This window comes from Stegostoma tigrinum, chromosome 32 (assembly GCF_030684315.1).
Source record: "Stegostoma tigrinum isolate sSteTig4 chromosome 32, sSteTig4.hap1, whole genome shotgun sequence".
In the NCBI taxonomy this organism is placed as follows: Eukaryota; Metazoa; Chordata; class Chondrichthyes; order Orectolobiformes; family Stegostomatidae; genus Stegostoma; species Stegostoma tigrinum.
The window spans coordinates 6,306,522-6,325,015 of NC_081385.1; the positions used below are offsets into that span (position 1 = coordinate 6,306,522).

The 18,494-nt window shown below is 43.2% G+C and overlaps 1 protein-coding gene across 1 annotated transcript in view; it reads left to right on the forward strand.

Moving 5' to 3' along the window:
- gkup (glucuronokinase with putative uridyl pyrophosphorylase) overlaps positions 1-18,494 on the forward strand; it is a 48,328-nt gene that overhangs the window by 3,880 nt on the left and 25,954 nt on the right. The window contains exons 2-8 of the mRNA XM_059638984.1: positions 2,438-2,544; positions 4,193-4,237; positions 5,159-5,312; positions 5,398-5,469; positions 9,134-9,222; positions 10,959-11,115; positions 17,985-18,062. Of these exons, the coding sequence (XP_059494967.1) occupies positions 2,438-2,544; positions 4,193-4,237; positions 5,159-5,312; positions 5,398-5,469; positions 9,134-9,222; positions 10,959-11,115; positions 17,985-18,062 (702 nt within the window). The remainder of the gene's footprint in view (positions 1-2,437; positions 2,545-4,192; positions 4,238-5,158; positions 5,313-5,397; positions 5,470-9,133; positions 9,223-10,958; positions 11,116-17,984; positions 18,063-18,494) is intronic.

An 18,494-nucleotide genomic window follows, 5' to 3' on the forward strand; every position in this document is an offset into this window, starting at 1 on the left:
AGTCACCGACTCAACATTTTTAAAGTCTGCCTCTTTTGCTGCAGATGCACACTGATCTGCTGAGAGTTTACCAGCGTTTCTGCTTTTTATTTCAGATTTCCATATGAACATATGAAATAGGAGATTGAGTAGGCCATTCAGCCCCTTGAACCTCGCTTTGCCATTCAACAAAATTATGGTTGCTTGGAATTAACCTTGAATCACATTCTCACTTATCCCTGATGACCACCTACCCCTTGCCTAATAAGAATCTATCATTTAAATATTCAAGGACTTTTATCACTTTTTCAGAAAGTGTTGCAAGGATTCACGACCCTTTGAGAGAAAATAGAGTTGCTTCATTTCTCTTTTAAACAGGTGACCAACATTCAAGGCATTTTGCCTTTATTTGAAACAAACACAGGGAATGCCAGAGAAATTCAGCAGGTCTGGCAGCAAATTATTAACTCTGTTTCTCTTTCCACAGATGCCGTCAGATCTGCTGAGTTTGTCCTGTGTGTTGTGTTTATTTCAGATTTCCATCAGCTGCAGCATTTTATCTTTATTTTTGCTTTTATTTAATTTGGTTAAATGAGTGCATTGTTATTCCTCAATCATACGACTACTTTACATTGAGAAACTCAACAATTTTTTTGATACTTAACGTTAACGTTTATAGCTTACTTTAATAACTTTTTATGAAGGTTATTAAGGGAGATGATCTGGTAACAGTGACAAGATGTGCAATTTTCAATTGGTTCTTAAAGACATAATTTAAAAAATGTATGTGGTGAATGATTCTAGTAACAGAGTCACATGTTTAAAAGTCTAAATTTAAAAATAAATCATGGCAAATCCCGCAGTTCTGAAATTAAAAAAAACAGAAGTTGTGTACTTGTATGTGAGGCCCATTACAGAAATGTAAAAAAATCATGGCACAGAAAGTGGCCATTTGGTTCATTGTGGGAAAACAATCCAGCCTAATCCCATTTTCCAGTTATTGCCTTGTTATCCCTTTATGGCACTTAAAATGCACATCAAAGTATTTATCTAAATGGAGGATATTTGCCCCTATTTCCCTTTCAGCAAATGAATTCCAGATCTCCACCATCCTCTGGCTGAAAACTTTTTCAACACCCTTTCTAATCCTACCAGTGATCTTTAGTGCTATGCTCTCTGAGTTATTAACCTTTTGTTCACGGAAATAAATCCTTACTATGCATTCCGACTTGGCTCCTCATAATTTTATACAATTAAAGCTCCACCGTCTGATAAATATTTGGCTGCATTTGTGATGAGGTAGATCTCACTGAAGAGCTGGCGTCTGCAAACAGAATAGCCCCATGAGTTTCAGTTAGGACAGTGCACAGGTTCATAGTTTGTAAATTCCAGTGAACGAGATACACCAAAAACATTAGCATTCACAGAGCTAGCAGAATTCTTGTGTATTAGTCCAGCTGGAAGATTTCCATCAGAAGGTAACAGTTGTGTAGATTGAGTTACTATGGAAGGTCAGTGAATCTGGCTGCAAGCTGGGAGTTAAGTGGCAAATAGATGTGTTTCCATAAAGGTACATGGGACATTGCTAAATTGGATACACTTAAGTTCATCTGCTCAAATGATATGGACCTATTTGGGTCAAACAGCCATTCTCCCACTCCTACAAATATTTGACAGTGGTTACCTCGGTAATGAACTCACCGATGAGCTATAAGCTGTGAGTTTAAATTTAACTCCAATGACTTGTTCTGCAAACTGAAACTGACACTTCAGTACACACTTCTGAAGGAGTGCTAACCAATTGGATAAACTTTCAGAAGAAACATTAAACTGAAACTCCAATCATGTTGCAGTGGACGGGATGGCACAGTGGTGCAGGGGTTAGCACTGCTGCCACACAGTGCCAGGATTGAGTTCCACCCTCGGGTGACTGTGTGGAATTCGCACATTCTCCCTGTGTCTGTGTGGGTTTCCTCAAACAGTCCAAAGATGTGCAGGTTAGGTGAATTAGACATGGGACGGGCAATGTCTGGATGGGATGCTCTTCAGAGGGCCAGCGTGGACTTGATGGACTGAATGGTCTCCTTCCTCACAGTAGGAATTCAATGATTTTTACGGGTGGCACAAAGATCTCATGGCATTCTTTTGAAGTACACCAGTAGAATTTTCTCAGCATGTGTTTTTATTTCTCAGAACCTTGGTTAATGTTATTAAGACACATTCTTTGATTGTTTTCCCATTTCTGTTTGTAGAAGCTTGCTGTGCGTACATTTGTTTCTGCATTTCATACAAGAGTAACTGCATTTTCAGAAAAGCAGTTTAGGACATTCTGAGTTTGTGATATACACCCTATAAATGCAAGTATTATTCTGATTCTGTTTGTTTGTATGCAAACAGTGAACAAGTATCATGTGTCAACTGATATACTGTGCAGTTCACCAAAGTCATTTCTTCACAGAATGAAGCCACAGGCCTCTACAGCCACTTAGTTGGGATCCCAAAGGCTCTGTTACCGGGAGTTGGTGGGAAAAAGATTCTGGATTTCTGGTGGGAAGTAGTAAATATGTGAGTGTGTTATCATTTTTGTCACTTGTAACAGCTGCATTTTTCTTATTAGGATTTATTTAAAATAAGTTTTATTTAACTCTCACCTGACAAGGTGGGCTATCTGGGCTAGGACTTGTAATGTAAAAGATTACAAAGCTGGAAATGGTGAGAAGGGAACTGTGACTATCAGAAAATGGGCAACATGGAAAGGAGATTTTGTTCAACATGCTCTTCCAGAGGCAGTCTTTTCCACAGTGGAGAGGATGGATGAGTAACATTTAGGTCAGTATATTATTAAAGTTAGCCAGATTTCCTTTAGTGTCAGCAGTGGCTTATAGTGGATTTTACTCTGCCTCTGGGTGAGGAGTTTGTGGGTTTGAATCCTGCTCAAGAGCTGAACTCAAGTTGTCGGCTGACAAATCTGATAATGCACAGGAGCTGTCTTGGCTTAGAAGTGTTGGCTTTCAAATGATGTGTTAAACCGAGGCCTCGCCCACTGCCTCAGGTAGATGTTAAAAATCATACTGGAGTATTTTGACAGAATATGGGAGTTCAGCCCGGCCAGGGTTAATCCTTCAACTGATATTGCAAACAGAGATTATCATTGGTCATTTACTTCATTGTTTTTGGAATTTCACTGTCAGCAATTTAGCTGTAGGGCTTCTAACATTATAAACACTTCAGAAAGTAACTAATTTGGTGTCAAACACCAAAGCTGTAAAAGGCACTATACGAATACAAATTCTATCTCCCTTCTAACTTTCTATCCATCTTCCTGTATGAAACTTACTTTGAATTGCCATACATCATGATGATGTCTCCCATTGCAACTCTCTTGTAATCTCTTCGGCCTTGAAACTGCTCGACCATGTCCTGAAGCAAACCAGGTACCACAGTCATATCACCTTCCTCAGCACCTGCCTACGGAACCGGATCATCCCCAATGGACTACAGTCTACATTTCAGCCCTCCCAATTTGGCCCCAACCGTGACCACCTCTACACCCAGAATATTCAGACCCTTCAGAAGCGTTTCTCCCAACGAGTCCTGAAACAGACACTCGCAGCCATGCGCCGGCACCTCCACACACTGCAATCCAGCCTGCCCCAGCTCAGAGCCTCCCTCTCCCAGACCTGCAAAGGACCCCTGCTGTTTTTTATCCTCCGCAGGCCCAAAACCAGCCCAGTTCGTCCCCTCCCCCCACTGCACCACACAACCAGCTCAGCTCTTCCCCTCCACCCACTGCATCCCAAAACCAGTCCAACCTGTCTCTGCCTCCCTAACCTGTTCTTCCTCTCACCCATCCCTTCCTTCCACCCCAAGCCGCACCTCCATCTCCTACCTACTAACCTCATCCCACCTCCTTGACCTGTCCGTCTTCTCTGGACTGACCTATCCCCTCCCCACCTCCCCACCTATACTCTCCTCTCCACCTATCTTCTTTTCTCTCCATCTTCGGTCCGCCTCCCCCTCTCTCCCTATTTATTCCAGAACCCTCACCCCATCCCCCTCTCTGATGAAGGGTCTAGGCCCGAAACGTCAGCTTTTGTGCTCCTGAGATGCTGCTTGGCCTGCTGTGTTCATCCAGCCTCACATTTCATTATCTTGGATTCTCCAGCATCTGCAGTTCCCATTATCAATGATGTTTTCTCTGTTCTGTTTGCAGACGCCAGCTCTTCAGTGATGTCTACCTTGTCACAAATGCAGATAAGTGAGTATGTTTGCAGCTGAGAATAGAAGCAACACAGCGACAGTCAATAGAACTGAATAGAAATGCTGGAACTAACAACAGAAAATGTTGGAAATACTGAGCAGGCTGCATGTGTAGAGAGATGCAGAAATGATGTTTCAATTCAGCTGTCTTTGCTTATTTAGTGGTGAACAGTTGGTAAGCAAACTTAGTAAACTGGGACAAAGCGGGTAAGAAATGAATAGTGATGTGAAACATGGGACGAACAACCCTTTTGGCTGTGGAGAGATGGTTACATCCATGAGATGCATCTGAACTCTTCCACAACTTCAGACTCCAGTGAAAGAGTGTAAAGGTTTGAAAACAACAATAACAGAAAATGCTGGAGAAACTGAGCAGGTCCAGTAGCTTTTGTGGAGCGAGAAACATATCTTGCTGTTTCCCTCTCTAGAACTGCACCCAGATCTGTTGAGATTTTCCAGCGTTCTCTGTGATTGTTTCAGATTTCCAGCATCTACAGTATTTTGCCTTTATGGAAACTAGAAATAGACTGAGAGAGAGAAGTGAAGGTAAAAGATCTCATGCATGACTTAGAGGGGTGGGGAAATTGTCTGCGGTCTGCAGGGTAAAATTTTACCCAATTAGCTTCACAAAAATGAAGCTGCCTGGTCGTTATCAGATTGCAGATCATGGGATCTGTGCACAGACCATCTCCCACAATTCCTACACTGGAACATTGACTACACTGCAAAAGTACTTCTTGAAGTGCTTTGGGATGTCTTGAAGTCATGAAAGTTGCTATAGGAATTAAGTCTTTAGTTTACTGCAGTGATCTAAAGAAAGCGGGTCCATATGGTCTTGTATAGTATGCTGCAGTTCTGTGGTGACACAATGGGCACCAGCTAAGCACTTATGAATTAATTGTTAACTTTCCAAGTGTAGATACAAGTACTATGAGCGATGGGCAACTGCCATTGATTTTCCAGTGGAAAACATTATTAATGATGGGTCGACAACCAGTCAAACACAGTTGGGTGCAGTGGCTGACTTGGAGCTGGTGATCAGGAGCAAGAGGTTCACTGACGATGTCATGGTGGTATGTTTTGTTTCATTGCTGGTTGTTTGCTGAAGCTTAGGATCTTTGCTCATGCTGTCTCACCACAATCTTTATGTACTTCCAGGTTGCTGGGGATATGTTATGTGAAGATCTGAACTTTGATATAGCTGAAGTTCTCAAATTCTTTAAGTTTAAGGTCAGTAAAACCCACTGGTTTCTTGTTTCTTCACGATGTTTAGTTGACCTAATGTGATATTAAGTGAAAAGCTATTTGGTTTCGTGTAAATAGTCTTGGGAATAAAGGCTGGAAACTGAGACTACGTTACCTTGCTCATGTGAAATAAATGAAATCACATAATGGCTCAGGTCACTCTCTAGGGTGATCATAAGCTGGAATTAGATAGAAATTTATAGGCCAAAAACAATTCTGAATAGTGTGAAGGATGTGGATTGAATACAAATTATCTGAGAATAGTCAAAATTTTACAGCTGTATGACAAAGGCAAGGGAATCAGTATTTTAAATACAAAATGATAATATTTTGCTCATCTGTATTCCATACACACTTGGTCTCATTCTGAGATAACAAGGTGTAGAGCTGGATGAACACAGCAGAACAAGCATCATCAGAGGAGCAGAAAAGCTGACGTTTCAGGTAGTGACCGTTCTTCAGAAATCGTCTACGTCAGCGAAACCAAGCGGAGGCTTGGGGACTGCTTTGTGGAACACCTACGCTCAGTTCGCGACAAACGACTGCACCTCCCTGTCATGAACCATTTCAACTCCCCCTCCCATTCCTTGGACGACATGTCCATCCTGGGCGTCCTGCAGTGCCACAACGATGCCACCCGAAAGTTGCAGGAAGAGCATCTCATATCCCGCTTGGGAACCCTGCAGCCCAATGGTATCAAGGTGGATTTCACAAGGTTCAAAATCCCCCCTCCCCCGACCGCATCCCAAAACCAGCCCAGCTCGCCCCCACCTCCCTAACCGGTCCTTCCTCCCACTTCAAGCCCCACCCCCATTTCCTACCTACTAACCTCGTTCCGCCTCCTTGACCTGTCCGTCCTTCCTGGACTGACCTGTCTGCTTCCTAACTCCCCACCTACACTCACCTTTACTGGCTCCATCCCCACCTCTTTGACCTGTCTGTCTCCTCTCCACCTATCTTCTCCTTTATCCATCTTCTGTCCACCTTCCCCTCTCTCCGTATTTCTTTCAGAACCTCCTTCCCCTCCCACATTTCTGAAGAAGGGTCCAGACCCAAAAAGTCAGCTTTCCTGCTCCTCTGATGCTGCTTGGCCTGCTGTGTTCATCCAGCTCTACACCATGTTATCTCAGAATCTCCAGCATCGGCAGTTCCTACTATCTCTGGTCTAGCGAGTTTTGAGAAGATTTGTAGCTCAGGTTGAGATTCTGGATGTGAGTTTGCTTGCTGAGCTGGAAGGTTAGTTTTCAGACGTTTCGTCACCATTCTAGGTAACATCATCAGTGAGCCTCCGACGAAGCGCTGGTGTTATGTCCCGCTTTCTATTTATCTGGTTAGGTTTCCTTAGGTTGGTGATGTCATTTCCTGTTCTTTTTCTCAGGGGATGGTAGATTGGCTCCAAATCAATGTGTGTGTTGATGGAGTTCCGGTTGGAATGCCATGCTTGTAGGAATTCTCGTGCATGTCTCTGTTTGGCTTGTCCTAGGATGGATGTGTTGTCTCAATCAAAGTGGTATCCTTCCTTATCTGTATGTAAGGATATGAGTGATAGTGGGTCATGTTGTTTTGTGGCTAGTTGATGTTCATGTATCCTGGTGGCTAGCTTTCTGTCAGTTTGTCCAATGTAGTGTTTGTCACAGTTCTTGCAAGGTATTTTGTAGATGACGTTCGTTTTATTTGTTGTCTGTATAGGGTCTTTTAAGTTCATTAGCTGCTGTTTTAGTGTGTTGGTGGGTTTGTGGGCTACCCTGATGCCAAGAGGTCCGAGTATTCTGGCAGTCATTTCAACCATAACCACTCTCCCCTACATCAAAGACATTTCCGAAATGACTGCCAGAATACTCGGACCTCTTGGCATCAGGGTAGCCCACAAAGCCACTAACACACTAAAACAGCAGCTAATGAAGTTAAAAGACCCTATACAGACAACAAACAAAACAAACGTCATCTACAAAATACCTTGCAAGAACTGTGACAAACACTACATTGGACAAACTGGCAGAAAGCTAGCCACCAGGATACATGAACATCAACTAGTCACAAAACGACATGACCCACTATCACTCGTATCCTTACATACAGATGAGGAAGGACACCACTTTGATTGGGACAACACATCCATCCTAGGACAAGCCAAACAGAGACATGCACGAGAATTCCTAGAAGGATGGCATTCCAACCGGAACTCCATCAACACACACATTGATTTGGAGCCAATCTACCATCCCCTGAGAAAAAGAACAGGAAATGACATCACCAACTCAAGGAAACCTAACCAGATAAATAGAAAGCGGGACATGACACCAGCGCTTCGTCGGAGGCTCACTGATGATGTTTCCTAGAATGGTGACGAAACGTCTGAAAACTAACCTTCCAGCTCAGCGAGCAAACTCACATCCAGAATCTCTGGTCAGATACTGACCATTCCCTTCTCAGTCAAGAAACACTTTCTTATCTAAGATATTCATGAAAATTAAATATTTATTGTACTTGGTGGCATTAACATTCAAACTGGAGATGTGGTAAAGCTCTTATTTCATAGATTGGGGGTTTGATTGATTAGTTCCCAATCCTATTCAAGATGAGCGTAAACACACTTTGACATAAGTCCTGACATTGTATGCTATTTGCTCAAGAATAGCACTTTTGATTAACTTAATGCTGTTTATATTGTTTACTTTTTTTTCACTTTTCCTGGCTCCCAAACCATTTGTCCACTTTCATTAATAGTACCAATAGCATTTACATAGCATCTTAAGGTTTTGTTTCATTGGGGAAAAAGTTCTTTCAGAGTTGGGTTTGAAAATGTTGGCCTGTTTGGAGAGCAAACAATATACACTTCAGTGAAAGAAACTTCAGCAATAAGACTGGCCCCTCTTTTTTGCCAAAATAAGGGACAAGTGTGCCAATGTGGAAAGGGGAGACAGTTAATAACAATCCCTTTTTGAGAGATTATTTCCCCCCAGGCCAAAGCCAAACTTGACTGAGACTTGTAACATCCCATAGCCCAGCTGAACTCCACACATTATCGTCAGACTGGAACATTGCAAACAACGTGCATTCCTCAAAATGCATCAGTAGTCCCTGTACTCTCTCACATGGAAGGTGTACAACTACTTACAAATTATGTTATTTTACTTAACACCAAATTTAAACAGTGAGAAGAAAGAATGTACATTTATTTAGCACCATTCATGACCACATAACATCACAAAATATTTTAGATCCAATTAATATCCTTTGAAATGAAGTCAGATTGCAATGTAGAAACATGACACCTAATTTGCCCACTATAAGTTCCTAGAAACTGCAATCTGACCATGCCCACATCATCTGGTTAATTTGGTGATATTGGTTTGGGGATAAATGTTGACCAAGACATTAGCATATCTTGAGCTCTGCTTTGAAATAGGACTGGGTGACCCTTGTGTCCACTTAAAAAAAGGGGACATGGGGCCTTCATTTAATGACTCAGCTGGAAGGTATAACTTTTGACAATAAAGGGTGTGGTTTTAGGTTTTGTGCTCAGGACTCTGAAGTGGACTTTAACACAAAAAACCATGGGGAATGCTCCCATCTGAGTCATGACTAGCTCACGATAAATACAACAGTATGCTAACATTGTCACCGTTCTTTAACTGTTGCCTGACAGAAGGGAGAATTGGCAATTTACTATGAAATGGAAGAAGGAGAGAAAACAGAATCTCGGGGAATAGTTGAGGTGTGCCCCTCGACACACAGGTAGGTTTCTGATTGAAAAAGGCCAGTTTTTGAGCTGGTGAGTCTTCCTATATGTTACTGCGACTCAATTAGAATCTTAAGGATTACGCAGTCCCGAAGGATGCCATTCGATCCATCATAACTGTGTCTGCTTTTGAAACAGCTTTCCTATTTCCTTTCCTAATCACCCTGTAACTTCTTTAAGTTTCAAACCTTCATCCAATTTCCTTTTGCCTCTAGCTGTTTTAACAATTGCCATAAATCTGTGTCCTATAGTTACCACCTGTTCTACCACTGAAAAGATATTTACTAATTAACCATTCAGAGACGTTATTTCCCACATCTGAAGCAGGTGGTATTTGAACTGGGACCTCCTGGCTCAGAGATAGGGATATGACCACTCCCCAAAACAGCCCTCCTATGCCACTGGAAACATTTTCTCACTGTAATTATGCTATTAAAATCGTGCATGGCTAAATAATGATTTTGATCGGTTCTATTAAACCTCCCTTTAACTTTCTCTGAGAAGAACAGACCTAGCCTCTCCGGTCTGTCCAACAACAACATGCATTTATATAGCATACTTAAAATAATAAAACATCCCAGATACATTAGATGTGTTCCCAAGCTGAACATAATATTAGGAAATGCTAGGGCACACGACCAAATGGTTGATCAAGGAAGTAGTTTTGAGGGGCAATTTAAATGAGACAAGAAAAATAAATAGCCTTAGTGAGAGGGCTCCCAAGCTTGGGAATAAAACAGCTAGAGGTGTGTTCTTCATTCGTGGAACGGTTAAAATTGAGTGCTTGCTAAAGTGTCAAAATGGAGCAGTACAGATAGCTTGAAGGTTTGGGGATGGACTATGAGTAGAGGGCATGACCTTGGATGAATTTGAAACTAAACATAATATTTTATTATTAGTGCATTGATAGGATGAGAGCCAGTAGCGATTTGTGGGCAAAAGTGTGATAGATAAACTTCACAGGAGCTAGGAGAGTTTTGAATGAGCTCAAGTCATGTGACAGTGTCGTGTAGACCTTCACCATTCTGAATAAATCTCTTTTGCACCCATTTTATTATGTGGGACCAAGAAATGGACAAAATACAGGTGAAGAGAAAGAACATAGAATCAGAATATTTTGCCCTTTGTGTAGCTAGAGCAAGCATGGAAACAGTGGGTGAATAGCCTCCTTATGGGCTGAGGTTCTCAGAGGCGCGAGCATCATGGCCAAAGCAGAAATTGGAAATTGTATGAACCTGCGGCATGGTGGTTCAGTGGTTAGCACTGCTGCCTCACAGATCCGATGACCGGGGTTTGATTTCAGCCTCAGGTGCCTGTGTGGAATTTGCATATTCTTCCCATGTCTCCGTGGGTTTCCTCTGGGTGCTCCAGTTACCTCCCACACTCCAGGGATATGCAGGAAAGGGGGATTAGCCCTGGGAAATGCAGAGTTACAGGGATAAAGGGGGTGGGTCTGGCTGGGGTATTCTTTAGACAGTCTGTGTGGATTTAATGGGTGGAATGGCTTGCTTTCACACTGTAGGGATTCTATACTCTGACCTCAGTTTGAGACCTTCTGATTTCAGAGTTTGCAGAAGCTTAAAGACCTTAACTCTGTATTATCTGATGCATATAATATTTTCTCTTGCTGGTTAAATTCTACAGTGAGTCGCCAAATGTTTATTGACCCACTAATCTATCCGGGCATGTTGTCTTACAAGGATCAGTGATATTGAAGACCGTTTTCTTTCAGAATCACCAAGTTTTATGAGAAGCCCTGTGCAGATGTTACAGAATCGAGGCTGGCAAGTGTCGTCTTTTATTGTTTCCAAAGCAAGACACTGCCAACTCTTGGAGAGTATTTGAAGCATCATCCACTGGTGGAGGATCGAAGGTTTGGGAAGTATATGGTGAGAAAATTTTCTGTTTAATCAAGTAAAACTCACCAAAAGTTGTCAGTTTGTTTGAATGTGGAGGTGCGGTGTTGGACTGGGATGGGCAAAGTCAGACGTCACACGACACCAGACTATAGTCCAACAAGTTAATTTGAAATCACAAGCTTTTGGAAGGCTAATAAAATGTGAGGCTGGATGAACACAGCAGGCCAAGCAGCATCTCAGGAGCACAAAAGCTGACGTTTTGGGCCTAGAACCTTCATCAGAGAGGGGGATGGGGTGAGGGTTCTGGAATAAATAGGGAGAGAGGGGGAGGCGGACCGAAGATGGAGAGAAAAGAAGATAGGTGGAGAGAGTATAGGTGGGGACTTGGGGAGGGGATAGGTCAGTCCAGGGAAGACGGACAGGTCAAGGAGGTGGGATGAGGTTAGTAGGTAGATGGGGGTGCGGCTTGGGTGGGAGGAAGGGATGGGTGAGAGGAAGAACAGGTTAGGGAGGCAGAGACAGGTTGGACTGGTTTTGGGATGCAGTGGGTGGAGGGGAAGAGCTGAGCTGGTTGTGTGGTGCAGTGGGGGGAGGGGACGAACTGGGCTGGTTTAGGGATGCAGTTGAGGAAGGGGAGATTTTGAAACTGGTGAAGTCCACATTGATACCATTAGGCTGCAGGGTTCCCAGGCGGAATATGAGTTGCTGTTCCTGCAACCTTCGGGTGGCATCATTGTGGCACTGCAGGAGGCCCATGATGGACATGTCATCTAAAGAATGGGAGGGGGAGTGGAAATGGTTTGTGACTGGGAGGTGCAGTAGTTTGTTGCGAACTGAGCGGAGGTGTTCTGCAAAGCGGTCTCCAAGCCTCCGCTTGGTTTCCCCAATGTAGAGGAAGCCACACTGGGTACAGTGGATGCAGTATACCACATTGGCAGATGTGCAGGTGAACCTCTGCTTAATGTGGAATGTCATCTTGGGGCCTGGGATAGGGGTGAGGGAGGAGGTGTGGGGGCAAGTGTAGCATTTCCTGCGGTTGCAGGGGAAGGTGCCGGGTGTGGTGGGGTTGGAGGGCAGTGTGGAGCGAACAAGGGAGTCACGGAGAGAGTGGTCTCTCCGGAAAGCAGACAGGGGTGGGGATGGAAAAGTGTTTTGGGTGGTGGGGTTGGATTGTAGATGGCGGAAGTGTCGGAGGATGATGCGTTGTATCCGGAGGTTGGTGGGGTGGTGTGTGAGAACGAGGGGGATCCTCTTTGGGCGGTTGTGGCGGGGACGGGGTGTGAGGGATGTGTTGCGGGAAATACGGGAGACGCGGTCAAGGGCGTTCTTGATCACTGTGGGGGGAAAGTTGCGGTCCTTGAAGAACTTGGACATCTGGGATGTGCAGGATTGGAATGTCTTATCGTGGGAGCAGATGCGGCGGAGGCGGAGGAATTGGGAATAGGGGATGGAATTTTTGCAGGAGGGTGGGTGGGAGGAGGTGTATTCTAGGTAGCTGTGGGAGTCGGTGGGCTTGAAATGGACATCAGTTACAAGCTGGTTGCCTGAGATGGAGACTGAGAGGTCCAGGAAGGTGAGGGATGTGCTGGAGATGGCCCAGGTGAACTGAAGGTTGGGGTGGAAGGTGTTGGTGAAGTGGATGAACTGTTCGAGCTCCTCTGGGGAGCAAGAGGCGGCGCCGATACAGTCATCAATGTACCGGAGGAAGAGGTGGGGTTTGGGGCCTGTGTAGGTGCAGAAGAGGGACTATTCCACGTAACCTACAAAGAGGCAGGCATAGCTGGGGCCCATGCGGGTGCCCATGGCCACCCCCTTAGTCTGTAGGAAGTGGGAGGAGTCAAAAGAGAAGTTGTTGAGGGTGAGGACGAGTTTTGGAAGGCTGTTCTTTTATGAGGTGATATACAGGGAAGCACATAGACACATGTGTGCCTGTGCACATCTCTCCACTTCACCTGTTGAAGGAACAGCGCTCCAAAAGTTTGTGATTTCAAATTAACCTGTTGGACAAAAGCCTGGTGTCGTGTGACTTCTGAGTTCGCTACAACTACAAATAAATGGAGGACAAGTGAATAGTTCTCTTCATCTCAACGATCACCGCTGTTACAACCAAGCTGGGAGGGATAGGCTGAGAGTTTGACTTTTTAAAGAGGCTGCGCTTTCAAATTCAATGTAAATATACCTTAAAGAACACACAGGATGGATGTCCTTGAGCTAATCAGAATTAAGAAGTTAGTTTTTTTGTGAACTCTCTCAGCAAAAGATAAATTTATCAAAAAAGATATCACAAAAACTGTTCTGTGACCCGTACACAAACTAGCATATAAACACACTAAATAATTTATTGGGGAAGTTGAATTGTGGAAGAAGAAACATTTGTACCTCAATAAAGGAATTATTTATTGAACTGGTGATTCTTTTGGAAACAGTTATGTGACAAATTTCCACATTTTTCAATCAATTTTGGTTCACAGTTGGTTTTCTCTCAGTTTTAGTCGCCTTTTTCCAAAATTGTGAACCACTTCCAATGAGAGAGAGAGAGTCCTTCTTATTCATGTTACTGAATGTCTTATTTGTAGCCAAAACCTTAAACTTATAATCTTGGTTTCTCACTAATGGAGGTGGGGAGCTGTGGGCGTTGGGGGTTGTGGTGGTAAGGTGCGTGGGGATGCAGGGAGATGGTTGGGTGATGTTGTGCAGTGGAATTCTGCTGTCTCAAACCTGGCTGTTGGCCACAATGGGAATAATCCATTGTTCCAGAGAGTTTTGATGATCCATTATCAGAGCATCCCTGCAATCCTTCAATATAGTTAGGGAGGACATAGAACAATAAAGCACAGGAACGGGCCCTTTGGCACTTGATGTTATGCTGAATGTGACATCGAATTAAACTAATCCTTTCTGTCTTCCTATGGTCCATATCCCTCCAATCAATCAATCCTTCTGTTCAAACTTATGTCTTTGTTCCAACAAAACAGCAATTTAGGGGAGCACGGTGACTCAGTGGTTAACACTGCAGCCTCACAGCGCCATGGACCCGGGTTCGATTCCAGCCTCGGGCCACTGTCTGTGTGGAGTTTGCATATTCTCCCCGTGTCTGCATGGGTTTCCTCCAAATGCTCTGGTTTCCTTCCACCGTCCAAAGATGTGCAGGCTAGGTGGATTGGCCGTGCTAAATTGCCCATGTTCAGGGATGTGTAGATTAGTTGGGTTATAGGGGATGGGGGATGGGTGGGATGTCTGAGGGCCGGTGTGGACTTGTTGGACCGAAGGGCCTGTTTCCACACTGTAGGGATTCTGTGAATATTTATGGTAGCAAAGTCTCATTCCCAGAGATATCTGAGGGTTTCATTACTGACTATCCATTCCAAAGTTGGATTTTAATACCCAGGTAATTGGCCCTCTAATAGCCTGTTCAGGGTATAGCAGATAGTGTCAGCTGTGTTACTTAGACATTTGTTTACATATTCCTGTGAGCTCGGCTTCTTTTAGGTCAGGTGACATTGACCGTTGTTGAAGTGACCCAGCTTGGTTTAATTGTTTTTGTCTTAAACCGGAGCCCAAAGGTTTTACTCAAAAATAGGAATTTCTGGAGAAGCTCAGCAGGTCTGGCAGCATCTGTGGGGAAAAAGCAGAATTAACGTTGCGGGTACAGTGACTCTTCTTCAGAATTGATAGCAGCTGGGAAAGAAGTTGTGTTTATGCTGAAGATGGGGTTGGGAGTGTGGTCGGGTGAAGAAGTGAGCGGATAGGTGGAGATGGCCAGAGAGATGCAGTCACAGAAGGTGTAACACCTGCCCATTTACCTCCTCCCTCGTCATCATCCAAGGCCCCAGACACACCTTCCAGGTGAAGCAGCACTTTACCTGTACTTCCTTCAATGCAGATAACTGTATTTGTTGCTCAGAATGTGGTCTCCTCTAAACGGGGGAGATGAAATGCAGACTGGGTGACTGCTTTGCAGAGCACCTACATTCTGTCTGCAAAAATGACCTCGTACTTCCAATTGCCTGTCACTTAAACGCACCACTGTGTTCCCACACCAACATCATAGTCACAGGCCTGTCGCAGCGAGCCTCAGCACAAACTCAAAGAACAACATCACATTTTCCACTTGGGGACCGTGCAGCTTCTAGTATACATTAAGTTCAATAACTCTAGAGCCTGATTCTATCCTTCTGTGTTTTTTACTCACTCTCACACCTCGCCCTTTATGAAATGTGTTGCTTTCAGCAAAGTGTACCCATCCTCTCCTGATTTTTGCTCTAATTATCACTTTATTCCGCTTATTTCCTATCCCAGTTTGCTATCAATAATCCTCTCATTTACCAACCCCTTTCATATTTCTCTCACTCTGTCTGGGGTCTGTCTCCAACTCCCTGCTCACCTCTCCCCACTCCATTGCCCCCCAGAACCATGTCCTCAGCATAAATATTACTTTTCCTAGCTGCTGTCAGTTCTGATGAAGAGTCACTGGACTCAAAACATTAACTCTTGCTTTTTCCACACAGATGCTGCCAGATTTGCTGAGTTTCTCTAACAATTTCTGTATTTTTTTGTTTCAGATTTCAGCATGTGCAATTCTTTGTTTGATTCCAAAAATTTGAAGGTAGTCAATGAGATTTTATGAATTCACGATATTTATATAATCTTTCCACTATATCCTCCTTTTCCTTTCTCCTGCATTTGGCTTGCTTTCAAATCCCTTGATATAACTTGCTAAAAGAAGCAAGTTCTACATTCTGCCTGCTCTCTGCGTAACAAGTTCCCCTTGAACTGTACATGACCACATCTAGAGTACTGTTAGCAGTTTTGGTTCTCTTATTGAAGGAAGGATATCATTTCATTGGAGGCAGTTCAGAGAAGGTTCACCAGAATGATGCGTGGAATGGAGGGATTGTGTTATAAACAAAGGTGATCTCGTTGAACCAGTGTAAATGCTGAGAGGATGTTCCGTGTCATGGGACAGTCGAGGATCAGATACACAATATTGGAATAAAGTGGTAGCAATTTAAGACTGAGATGTGGAGGAATTTTTCTGTCAGTGGGATGTGAGTCTTTGGAACTCCGTGCCACAGAGAGCTGTGGGGCAGAGTCCTTGTGTATATTTAAAGCTGAGAAAGATAGATTCTTGATCAGTCAGGGAATCACGGGCCAAGGGGAAAGGGCAAGAAAGTGAACATGAGGAATATGGGATCAGCGTTATCCTGATTGATGAAGTGGGCTTGAGGGTGGAATGGCCTATTCCTGTTCCTATTTCTTACGATCTTATATTCAACCAGTTTCATTGGACATTATTTTATGTTAATGAAACCCTAGTTTAAAGTCCCCTACAGGGTGGAAATATCTTGTCTACAGCTGTAAGTCCTTTAAAATTTAAAGAAGTTTTGTAATGTGAATCTTCACCAAGACTTACAACTGATGAAGCCACAGAGTCACTGTTCTCTGTGCCATCAAGTAAGCCAAATAGTAACAGATTTCTCCAGTGCCAGTTCCTTTGTCATTTTACATCTCTGTGGCAGCGACATTTGAATGTCCCTTTGTAAATTATTAAAACATCCCAAAGCTTTGCCAAACAGATTTCAAATTGAACCTCACAAAGATCTATTGGGACAGATGTCTAATGATCTGCTCAAGAGGTTAATTTCACGGAGCCTCTTAAAGGAGGATAAGTGAAGAAATTTACGGAGGGAATTCAGAGCCTAATGCCTAATCAGCCTTATGATATGGCTGCCGATATGAGAATGATTAAAATTACACGTGAGTATAGATTTGGAGGAATACAGAGATTTCAAAGGCTTATTGAGATGGAGGAGGATACAGAGATCGAGAAGAATGATGTTAGGGTTTTGCCAGATGGATGAGAGAAGTTAAATTTTTTTAAACCACCAGTGGTCACTGTGTGTACAGTGTTAGTCATACTTATATTTAAGCGATGAAGAGTTAATATAAAATGATATTGCAATTACTGGGTGAATGAAGTCTCAGTTTTAGTTATTAGTGTAAATCTGCCCTATCTTTGTGGGAGACATTGACTGACAGAGACAATTCCATTTTATGATCCCAAGATATATCCCAATAAATGCTTTCTTGATTTAGGGAACAATCTAAGGGACCTTGGGAGTCAACAGCTAAGTCATACGAAGTAGTTCAGAACTGAATAACAGTCACACTGAACTTGTAACATTTGCTTCTCTGCAGATGTTGCCAGACCTGCTAAATTTCTCCAGCACTTCCTCTTTATTGCAGTGTTCAGATGGTCTGGCAAAGCTTGCAAGTCACTTGTCATGTAGTGTTGTAGGAAATAGTACAGCTGATATGCATGCAGCAAAGTCACACAAACCCGAACGTGATAATGACCAGATATTTTGTATCTCTGTCACATTAATTCAGGGATAAATATTAGCTAGGAGAAAATCCCTATCTTTTTGTAGGATCTTTAAATCTATCTGATGTAGCCATGATTTAAATTCTCAGCACCACTGTTCATTAGCATTCCACTGGAAGTGTCATCCTGGACTTTCTCATGACCTTTTGATTCAAAGGTGAGAGTGGCATGGCAGGCCAGATACTTGCATTTCCTTATTTGAGGGAATCTGCTCCATTCAGGAACTCCTTAAGTTTGGCATTGCTATTCTTGCAAAGGAGAAACTTCATTAAGTACAGGAAAGACAAACAAAAACATATTGAGTCATTTTAATATCAATAATCAGATGCTTCCTGGATGTACTTAGCACATGGAACTTGCTGCCTGTGAGAATGGTTTCAGAAGGAAAGTTGTTGGGTCATAATGACTCTTCATTTAAACCACTAAGAGGTTATTTTCAGATCATATGAATGTAGTGTTTCCTCTGATATTGCAATGTTTGAAAGCTAACTATTTCCTCTTTTTTTAATTCCAGGAATGGCTCATCAACAAGACTGGAATCACAGTGTTTGGAATGAAGCTGCCTACTGGATTCCAGCTAATTGGGCAAGTGGTAAGATTGACAATATATTGTCCCAGACATTATTGGTTAAAGCAGGGATTGTTGACGCTATTATATTTATGATTAAATGTACAACCCCTTACCGTGAGATTATGTGCTCTGGGTCTGGACTCTCCCTTAAGGGGAAACAATCTCTCCACATATACCCTGTCAGGTCCCCTAGAAATCATGTAAGTTTCAATAAGGTTGCCTTTCATTCTTCTAAACTATAATGACTCTGAGTCCACACTACACTCCATAAGCCATTCCCTCCATAGATTGCTGGAGTCCTATAATCCTCTGAGGATCTCTGTGTTTTTCTGATTCTAATCTTTTGTGTGTCTTTGCTCCACCGGTTGGGGCTGTGTCGTTAGCTGCTTAATGTCCAGAATTCTCTCCTCAGAATGCTCTCTGTCTCGCTACCTCTCTCCTACTTCATGATGT